This window comes from Drosophila novamexicana, unplaced genomic scaffold (genome assembly GCF_003285875.2).
Source record: "Drosophila novamexicana strain 15010-1031.04,08,12 unplaced genomic scaffold, DnovRS2.1 tig00000485-arrow-pilon, whole genome shotgun sequence".
Classification (NCBI taxonomy): domain Eukaryota; kingdom Metazoa; phylum Arthropoda; class Insecta; order Diptera; family Drosophilidae; genus Drosophila; species Drosophila novamexicana.
Genome location: NW_020824808.1, coordinates 4418439 through 4429719, shown reverse-complemented (window position 1 = coordinate 4429719; position 11281 = coordinate 4418439). Strand labels below are relative to the sequence as shown.

Genomic DNA, 11281 nt, shown 5'->3' with positions numbered 1-11281 from the left:
ATGATTATGCATGGTACCTGGTACAAAGGACCACAGCTGTCGCATCATCCACACACCGACTACCATCAGTTCCGATCGTATCCCTCGTTTGTTGTGACACCCTATCACGAGGGACATGCGGCCACGCCCTGCCCGCCCACGCCCTGTACACCCTGCAACAGCAGCACCAGCACCAGCACCAGCAGCAGCAGCAACCATGCCGCAACTGGACTTGGACTCGGTCTTGGACTTGGCCAAAACACAGCCGAGGCGACACCAATAATTGTCGAGGGCACATTCGCTGCTGCCGCCGCTGCTGCAGCCGCTGCAGCTGCCGCCGTCGGTTGCATAAATCCAATTACCGGAACGGTAACGGGAACGTTAACGGGAACGGGAACGGGAACAGTGACTGCAACGGGAACTGCATCTGGCAATACGCTGCTGAGTCCGGCCATTAAAATCGAGCAGGTTTTTGGCGAGGCATCCGCCAACTCATCGCTGGGCGCCGTTGTCGAGGATTATGCCCTGAACTTGGACTGTCCAGTGGAGCATCAGTTTCGGGTGAGTTGCAATTAAGTACAGTAGCACTTGCCAGTTGCCACTTACCACTTGCCACTCGCCACCGTCAAGGGGGCGTGCTCCAAATCAATTTTCATGAAATCATCCAATAACACTTAAAAGCCACAAAAAAAAGGGGGAGACAAAAAAGCGAGAGGCAAAAAATGACAACGAGTAAAAAACATGACAACAAACACGCCCCCAAATTCACACACACACTGCGAGAGAGAGAGAGAGAAAGAGAGCGAGAAAAAGACGGCAACGCTTGCTCTTCGTTTTGTTTTCGAAGAGCGCGGCCAGGTTTTGAGCTTGTTTTTGTGCTCTTGAGCGCAAAAGCTTGCGCTGACTTTTTGTGCACGCAGGACATTTTTTGCTGCGTTGGTTCGTGCACAGGATATGCCATAATTAGTAAGCGAAAGTTTTGCGCTTTAAAGCTTTCGACGAAAAGCTCTTCAATTGAATTTACTTGAGCTACGCTCAGAGTGTTAAGAAAGGATGCAACAGTTGGGTCTGAATATAGACATCAAAATATCCTTTATGGCAAAAGACGAAAACAACTTGTGGAGCCTTGTTGAGGCTTTGACTTGGCCGAAGCAAGTTAAATAGGGGCAGGTCAGGGTAAAAAGGACTTGCATTTTATAGAGACACAAGAGAAGCTGTGTATTCTTATGGAATCTAATAAAGTAACTAAAACCAGCTCTAAGGGGCTTAAGCTTAGAATGTAACTCGAGAAATATTGTCTACAGCTGAGTAAACTGGGGAAAGTCAGGGTAAACTAAAGTTTTTTTTTTTATATAAAATCATTTCGACTGTATCAGAGTTCAGTTTTTTTCTTGAATATAGGTATGTCATAAAGTTAAAAAACAACAAACATTTTGTTGCAATTAAAATTCCATTTGAGGAAAATTACAAAATTCGAATAGATTTGTTTCATAAAGAAACCAAAAAGAATTTGAGATTGATTTTCTGAGGAATATAGTTGACATACAATATCTATCGGGCAATATTTAAGGATTTGTTCTCTAAGAAATTTAGTGAAGATATAATTTTTATACCCTGAACCCATTAAAATTGGGTATAAGGGTATATTGTATTTGTGCAAAATCGAAATGTATGTAACAGGCAGAAGGAAGCTTCTCCGACCGCATAAAGTATATATATTCTTGATCAGCACCAATAGCCGAGTCGATCTATCCATGTCCGCCTGTCTCAGAACCTATAGGAGCTAGAGACTTGAGTTTTTAGATGCAGGTGCTCCTAGTGCCTGCGCAGATCGAGTTTGTTACCGATAATCGATAACTTACTCCGTTTCCAAGCAATCGATATCGATATCATATTTATTTTGGCAATTTTGGTAAATAATAAGAGCTAGAGTAACCAAACTTGACATATAGCTTCTAAAATAGAATATATATGTATATGCATTTGATGTTGGAAGAAGAGTGTTCAGGGTATTCCTAGTCGAGAGCTCCCGACTAGAACCTCATACTTGTTTTCTTATGTTGTATTTACTTTAATGTGCTTAGCTTATAGATTAGTTTTACCTAGAAATTCTGTAATATAATGTAAAAATAGACATTCGTGAACATCTCTTGGCTAATAATGTGTTTATCTTTTATATTAGTTTTACTGAAGAATTTCTATAATATAACATAGTATTAGTGATAGATATTCGTATCTTCTTAAGTAAAACATTCGTGAATAATATCTCTTGGTTCGAAATTATATCTAAGCTTATTTTATAGACTAAGGAGTTTATAGAGCAGCTTGTTATTTGACACATTTATGTTCGTTCACTTCTTACCCGGAACCGTTTCCTGCACGCCTGACCTTTAATTTCAATTATCCGTCAACGTTATTCTCCGACGATTCTCGCATCCGCTAAACGCCGGATGCAGCTCACCTTAAAGGCGACGTTTAGGTTTATCTTTGGCGAGAAGTGGCAGGAGCATATCCTTTGCTGTTATCAGCTAATGCAGAAGGAAAACCATATTACTTGGAAATGTTGCTGTGTGTTTGTGTGTGTGGGCTCAGTTGTGTGTGTGCGTGTGTGTCTGTGAGGGTGTGCTGCAAAGGAAATATTCGCGTTGCAAGCGAAATCCTAGCACATAAAAAAGCAACGCACATAAAAACATATGCTTCAAGCCCTGGTTCAGGATACTTGTTTTCTGTTTCCCTTCTTTTCTTTTTTGTATTTTTCTGTGCGCATTGCATTTACGACGTCACCGTCGCCGTCGACGTCGACGCGAGCAGCGCTGCCAAGCCTTGCAGTTGCGGGCTAAAAGTTTTCTTGTTTCGATTGTTAAGTTGTTTCAAAGGCGTTTAACAAAAAGGAAAAACAGTAAAGAAAAGCCAGCTTAGGACGCAGTGGAAGGGTAACTAGGTAGCTTGATACTGTAATAGCTATAAAGCCCTGTAAGCATGGCAGAAAACAATATAGCTTTATTGAGCAATTATTTCGGATAATAAAACAAAATAAAACATGTAAAAGATTTATAACGAAAAAAAATATAAGGCGAGAGTTCGAAAAAAACACAAGCAAATGCGCTTTAAAAATTAAGAAATGAATTTGGGAAATAAATATAGAAAAAATACAAAAGTCCTCGAAATGTGCAAGCAGCAGAAATAACAACCAAAAAGAATAGCAAAAAAAAAAAAAAAAACAAACATATAATAAACAAAATGAAGGCAAAGAAATTGGCGCTCATGAAATGTTAACGGCCAAGCGCTGACGCTTGACGTCGACGCCGGCGTCGCTGCTGGCAGCGCAGCGCGCTTGAATGTTGAATGTTTTCATCCTTTCTTCGATGTGTTGTCGCCGCGCTGCTTCTGCTGCTGCTGCACTTCATATATATATATACATATATATATATATATATATATATGAATGTGTGTGTGCCAGGACATCACACGGTTTTCGCTTTTCTTTTACAACTTTTTGTTATTATTTCGTTTTTTGCTACTCGCCGCTGCCTTTTGAAATGTATTTTCTTTTAGTCGCTGCTATTTTTTGCTTCATGTGGAGGCAGCTAAAAAAAAATACAATTTCACTTGAATTTTTTTATGCTACTGCCGCTTGTGTGTGTCCGTGTCAGTGTATGTGTGTGTTTGTGTGTGTGCTGGCCCTCGACCTGCTGCTACTTCTTGAGTTTCCTCTTCGCGCGCGCCATTTTTGCTGCTGCTTCTGCTACTTACAGCAAACATGGCTGTTGCTGCTCCTGCTGCTGTTACTGCTCATGCTGCTGCTGCTGCTGGCATAAGTCGCCGCTTTTATCCTGCTGCTTCCGGCGCAGCCGACGCCAGCTGCGACGTTCACGATTGTTGCATGTGTCCGTGGCCTTTGGCGCGCTGCAACTGTCGTTGTCTTCAGTTCGCTTGCGTTTGGCCAAATCTATTGGTCGTCGGCGCGACGTGCCGCGTACGCGTCGCGTGTTTTCCAACTGACCCGCATGCTAGGTGCGGGCGCCACAACACCAACAAACAGACACAGGCACATACACTCCAATTATAAAGACTATCAACAGCTACAAGTGCTACACGGTGCAACTGCAATAACAGCACCAACAACTTGACTTGCCTCACCTGACGAACCGTGGGAAATTCCAACTTAAGACCAGCTGAACAGGGTGGAGTCAAGCTTTTAGTTGCATCTTATCTTTCTATATTTCGTTTAAAGAATTTTCCGCAACTTAGATCCTAGTTTCCTAGTTTTAGTGACTGACCTCTGATGCACTATTTGTATGACTGCTCAACACTCTTTTTTCTAAAAATATTTCAGTGTTAAAAGGTGCGTGTAGTTAACTGTAGTTAATACAGCAGAATCTGAAGCCGTCTGTTCACATTTGAATTCCCCACGTTTCGTTTAATGCGATCTGGTTTCTTCTACTTGAAATAACTGCAAGTGCAACACTAACTGCAGTGTTGTCTAATCTAGTTAGCTTGAACATTTATCAACAAATATTAATAACATTACACAGCACTAGAAATCGTTCACTTTGAAAAACAAATAAGTATTATTGTAAACAGTACTGTATAACTTTTCGAAAAAATATTTTTTTAGACTTTTAATCAATTTTTTCATATGGCTTATATTCAGAAAAGGAGCTTAAAGCTTATAGTAAGTTGTATTGCATTAGCTTAATGCAATATATGGCACATCAGACTTTAAGATCTTGATAAAATAATGATTAAGCTGTTCTTAAATTTCACATTATTAGGGTACAGTTTAAAATAAAAAAATAGCTTCAAAAATTAAACTTTTCAACAAATTTTTAAAAATTTGAAAAGCTTTTAAATAAAAAACTAAAGCAAAATAATTTTCTTTAAAAATGTTGTTTAATTGTGTTTTCTCATTTATTTTGTTGACGCTTTTTTGTGCGCATATTTTGTGCAATTTACTCTAAGGTAAATACGCCTAATACATTATTTTGTGGCAAAAACACAATTTGCACACAATTCTGGGATAAATTCTGTGAGACTAATGCGATTTAGACTTGGAATAAGCGTTATACTATATTCTAGAGTATGCCAATCGTTATATTCTGGGATTGTTTCTATTCTGAGACTTCTAAGAACCACAGATTTGTTTATCCTCTGGCCTAAAGCTGCCTCGTTTGAAGCTTGAACATTTTTTATTTGTATTGTTTAGAGGTCGCATACATAGAGTATACAGGATGCTTAACAGCAGCGCGTCTTCAGTTGCAATAACTATAGTACTTAGAACTTAAAAAAAAAACACACACACAAACGCACATAAGATGCAATAGCAGCAAGAAAAACATAATAAAAATCACAAAGATGAGCAACCCGTATAAAAGAAAATCAATCTGCCGTGCTGCAGCCCAGGCACCGAAACCCTTACACCAAATTCACAAAGTTAGATCAGCGCCTCCCCCACCCCCAACTCGTAACATAAACCAAGCACCCGCACTCTCTGCGCCCTTTTGCCAGGACATCCCACGGCCTGCAGGACATCGCGCAAATTCAGCTATATTTTTTTCATATACGCTACGTTTTCTTACAAGAAAATGCTGCAGTGCGCTGCGAATGTATGTCTTTATAACGGCAGCGTGCATAAAAAAGGAGCAAGGAGCAAAAATTATAAAATAAGAAAAAATAAAAATGAAAGCAAGGAAAAAAAGAAATAAAAAGAAATGCACACACACAGAACAACAAAAACTCGAGCTGACTCTGAGATTGCTCTCCCATTGCAGGGGCGCAGGCAGCAGAGCAAGGAAAAAAAAAGAAAACATTCACAACATACAAAACAGTTTTTACACACACACACACAGCACGTATGTATGTATGTGTGTGTGTGTGTGTATGGGTTTGTGTATATTTCTTTGTATACATATTTGACTGCTTCGCGCGCGCTCGCAATTTCTTTTGCGGCAGCTTCAGCTTCAGCTGCTGCACTTTGAGTTTCTGTTGTTCAGTTGTTGCAAGCTATCCCACGCTCGCTGACTGCATGACAGAGACGGACGGGACTGAGACAAGGACTCGACATAAAATCCCACGCACACACACACATACACACACAAAAACAAATACAAATACAAAGCTGCAACGAGGCTTATGCGTAATATTCATACGACTAACGCCTCAATTTCCAGCATAGTGTGAACAAGCGCCCGCGCATTCGATTTGTCTAAGATCGGACATCTGATATATATCAAACATATATATGTGTGTGCTACGTCACGTATACAACATGTATCCGGAAATAAATCAAAGCCTGTGCTAAATGCGCGCATCGTGTGTTTTGGCTTAAACAACGCAATCTATGCCGCAACGAAAGTTCCTAAAGAAAGTGCAAAATATTGAAATAATCATTTAAAAAGTTTAAATCAAAGAACAAGTGTAAAATTTGCAACAAAAAGTTCCTAAAACGCACAAAGTGCAAAATATGTCAAAAGAATTAATGGCATTTTAATATAAATATATATAAATAAGTATTTATTATAATTATATACGTAAAATTTATAAAAAATATATATATGAAGATGAAGATGCAAAATATAACAAAGTATGAATAATAAGCATAATATAAATATAAAAATAATAAAAGTATGGATATTCACTTATGAGAATTTATAATTTTATTCATATTTTTTTGTTTATTTTTATATTTTTATATATTACTATAACTATTATGATTTACGCATTTATGTTAAGTAAAACTTTGTTTTAAGGAATTCAATTTTAACTATTTTATTGTTATATATTCAAATATTTATTTATTTATATAATATATAAAACTGTGTGGTTTTGTGTTTAACAGTTTATTTAGATATAAGTTTTCTATTATTTATCAGAGCAAATTCTATTAGCTTTATTTAGCCAATAAAGTTGTAGCGGTCTTAGCCCTTTGGTACTTTTAAGCTCTTCAATGAAACCGACAACCAACAAACCGATCTAAAATACGTACACTCCAAACTGCAACAATCTAAACGAAATCATGGAAAAAAAGCGTTTACCACACATCACACGCAACCTGCCACAAAATGTGGCAGCAAATGGAAATGCAACAACAACAAATCAACTAAAGCAACAAATAAATCATACACAATTTCTCAACCGAATGTAAACTAAACAAAGAGCCCCGCTAAAAGCGAAATAAAATAGAAAAACTAAAACAAAAACTTTTTCAAGGTCATTTGCCGTGAGGTTTTTTGATTTTTCATTTGAACAAAACTGCATCTAAAAATACAAAATAGTGTTGGGGTAAAAAATGCGACGCGTCGCAGCTACAAATAAAGCATATCAAATGCTTACAAAACTTTTTCGTGCGACCCCTCGTATAAAATAAAAGTTTAGCCAAAGAAATAATAAAAAAAATCATCGCCAGCAAAAACTTTTTGTGTTTATTTTTTGTTTTATATGCCACTTGTTGTTTTTTGTTGTACGCCTGCGGCTCGGTCACAGCTTTGTTTGCATGTGTAAATCGAACGAGCGGTGCACGAGTTAGACACATTCCCACCAACCACTGCCCCTGCCCCGCGGTGCCTAACGAAAGTGAAATTGTCACAGACTGTGTGAAAAAAGTGTTGCCTACATTTGAGCACGAGTCATGCTGAAGGATCAGCTGCGGCGTCGTCGCGCCCAGGACTTGGGCAGCTACATAGAAGCGCTTACTAGCGCTACGCCCGCACCAACGCCCTTTCTTATGCCCGCTGAATTCTACACGAGCCTCTTCGCCAGCGCCGTTCTGCAGCAGCAGCAGCAACAACAACAATGCGAGGCCAGCCGCTGGTACCCGCAAACACCATCGCCCACGCCCCCGGTGAAGCTTACAGCAACTGGCACACCCCCGCCAGCCCACCTGTCGAGCAATTTATTGTTCTCTGCTGTTTGTGTTGCCGCCGTTGAGTCAGCCAAGCGCAGCCAGCTGAAGCCGCAGGATGTGGCAGAAACTAAGGCGCAGCAGAATGTCCTTGAGAAAGTTTCAAATGTGGGGCTGGCAGAGCATGTTAGTATGAAAGTTGTCTGCAAAGTTGAGCAACTATTTTTTTTTTATTAATTACGTGTGAATAAATATATAATTGACATACATTCTCGGCTGACGATTTATATGTGAAAATGTTTTTTTTTTATATCAAAATTGGTTTAACATTTATAATTTAAGTTTGGTAATAATTGAAATTTTTTTGAATTTATATTTGCTGCGTCTGCTTCACTTAAAGGCACGTTTTCTTGAATTATTTTATTGGGATTTCACATTGTAAACAGTGAAAAATTTCATTACATTGAGTTAAATATTTTTGATTGGGCTGTTGCTTAAATCTGGCTTTAGGAATTTCTCTGATTTTCTTGCTACTATTGAACGACATTTTCTAAGAAGCTGCGAAAAGGGTATTAAAACATATTTGGATGTCATAGTTAGCTCTAACTTTTCACAACTGTGCATTGAGGTGCTATAAGACTTAAATTCCATAGATATGAACGCGAACAGGCGTTCAGTCTCCTCACAGTCCATCTGAATAGACATAATTGGCTTTAAAATCCAATTAAAGTATATACAAAAAAATTGCGACCCGTCTCCAACTTGTGTTGAACCCTTACCTTAAATGAAAAGAAGCGCAAGAAAAATATAAAATTGGGTTTGTTTGTTTACGCTAATTATGGGTAGCCCAAAAAAATAGGCGATTTTTCTGTGGCAGCAACAACAACAACACGAAAAATCATCAAAAAATCATTAAATATTTCATGCTCAATGCTTGGGCTAACAAGAAAAATATGAAAAACCCTTTTCAAACAAAACAAAACAACAAATTTTGTACTTTGCAGAAACCCCAACACAACAACAACAGCATCAACGGCTACGCCTGGTCAACGAGCAACGGGCCGCAAAGCGAAGTCATCAACAACAACAACAACAACAACAATCAACACAATTCACACCAATCAGGCGCTACCGGACCTGGATCAGGACTATTGCCTAGCTCTGCTCCAGCGACGCCGCCAACGCCGCCCGTGGACGCCAGCCAAGCGACAGCCGCTGGTTCCGCAATTAATTTGAATCAGCCCGCAACCCAGGCGCGTACGAACTACGGCAATTCCGTAAAATCACCACCGGAAACAGGCAGCGCGCAGCCATCAGCAGCTGCTGCCACCTGCAAAACTCACGACAGCAGCAGCAGCAACAACAACTGCAACAACAACAACAGCGCAACTGCTGCCGCTGTGGCCGCTGCCGCCGCTGCTGCCGCCGCTGTCAACATGCCGATCGGCGGCGTGCAGGGACAGAATCCCACCCAGGGCCTGGTCCATTGGATGAGCGCCGTGATGGCCGAGCACATGACCGGACAGACGCATCACGATCCCGGCGCTGCCGTTGGCATGCACTACATGTGGAATGGGAATGTCGATGTGAGTATCCGAATCCCAACTCCCCTCCTTCTTAGTCTTACTGGGGATGGCGTTTGAGCACTGTTTGTCAGCTGCGGCAAAAAAACCTATACATTTTTTAAGTTTTCACAGGCTTTTTTTTTACTTTTTGGCTTACGCGAACTTTGCCCAAAGTTGGCCGCTCAATTCTGCACTTGGCAGCTGATGTGGCCGCTGACTGGTGCCTACGAAAGGCGCTCGACTATGTCGGCGTTAAATGTGGGCGGCTTGGAGGAGCTTGAAAGTATCCAAAGGAAGTGCTCATAATTAATATGACCTGGAACTTGTCGCACTGAGTAAATTAAATGAGCGCAGCTTTAAAAGGACAAGCAGAGCAGCTAGCAATGGGATAGTTGGGTTGTTATTGCAGAGTGTGTTAATTGACCAGTTAAAAAAAAATACCCCCTTAGAAGGCGAGAAAATTCGATTTAATTCAAATTCTAGTTTCGCCAATTATCGGGTTAAAAATATGTCAGCCGATAGAAGTTAACTTAGGGGCATGTTTTTCCAGAATAATTCAATAGAGCTCAACTTTTAAAACGTTTCATGTTTCATCAGTTCAAGCAAAGACCAGTTATCCTAGCGACCCGCTCATTCAGGCGACTGCGCAACAAGGATCCGCTTACAATTCGAACAGCCTTTGGCTTTAGTTAAAATTTGTCTCAGCCAAAGCTAGTCCTATTTCAAAGCTTACTTGCAAGTTTATAATTATGTTCAATACTAAAAATAAGCATGGCTGCTTAGCTAAAATAACTACAGTTTGAATCATCTACGGTTTGAATCAATGCCCTGCCTTTCAGTTCGATTCCGTGAACCTCGTTTTACAGCACTGGTTCCACTAAACATTAAATTTTCATGCATTTAAAACTTAAGCTCAATTGAGAGTACAACAAGCAAGCTCTTGCTGTTGATTGTATACAAACTCGATTATCCAACATTTCATTCAAATGTTGCAAGTCGCCTTATCAATTTGCAGTGTTGCAAGTCGAAGGCCTGGGCAAAGCTCTGTTACAAATGCAAGTACCTTTACAGGGCAGCGTACAGCAGCGCGCAGCTTCAGGTCAGCTCATTACCGCGACACCCCCAAACCCTCTGCTGGCAACACCTCAGCTGCCCCAATCCTCCGTCGAGCCCCCGTCAAGTCCACTAAGCTCGTTTGGGCAGCCGTTGCCAAACCCACTGCACTTTCACTCGACAAACTTCGGCCGGCAACTGACCAAACCCAAACCGTTGCTGTCTGTTGCCACACGAACGAGCGGGAGAGGTAGAGCCTGTCGCAGTTCCCCCTCCCATGGCCAGTTCCAGTCCTAAGTTCAGCTAACCAAGTGCGCTGTCCCCTGCTCTGCTGGGCAAGCAGACGCGACGCAAAAAAAATAGCGTGTCCTTTGAGCAGCATCCTCCAGTTTTTGCTGTTCCTTTTTTCCCCGCAACACACAACTTTTTCTCGTACCTTTTCTGCTGCTCCTTTTATGAATATCCTTGCTCTTGACTGCGTTTGGCTTCGCGTGCCACGCAGCAAAAAAAAGTTCTTCGAGTTTTTTCTGTTTTTCTTTTTTGTTGCATTTTTCGCATGTTTCCTTTTTTTCGTTTTTCAAGATGTAAACAAGTTTTTCTTTACGCGACGCGTTAAACTTTGCTTGTGTTTTTTTTTTTCGTAGCCTTCTTGTTTTGATTTTCATTTCTTTTTTTTTTTGGTCTGCACTGAGTCGAGTTCTTTGCATTGGCTCGCTTTTCACTTTTTTGTGCGTTGAAATTATTGTTTTGAATGGAGATTGATTGTCTCCAAGGACAACGACGGGTCGAGCGTGTCTGCAGCTGGAAAAGGTCTCCCCCACGTCCCATCCACATCCCACAATGA

The 11281-nt window shown here is 40.5% G+C and overlaps 1 protein-coding gene across 1 annotated transcript in view; it reads left to right on the top strand.

Moving 5' to 3' along the window:
* Positions 1–11281, top strand: part of LOC115761647 (zinc finger protein rotund) — a 41864-nt gene continuing 30583 nt past the window's right edge. The window contains exons 1-3 of the mRNA XM_030703482.1: positions 1–322; positions 386–540; positions 8824–9405. Coding sequence (XP_030559342.1) covers positions 1–322; positions 386–540; positions 8824–9405 — 1059 coding nt within the window. The remainder of the gene's footprint in view (positions 323–385; positions 541–8823; positions 9406–11281) is intronic.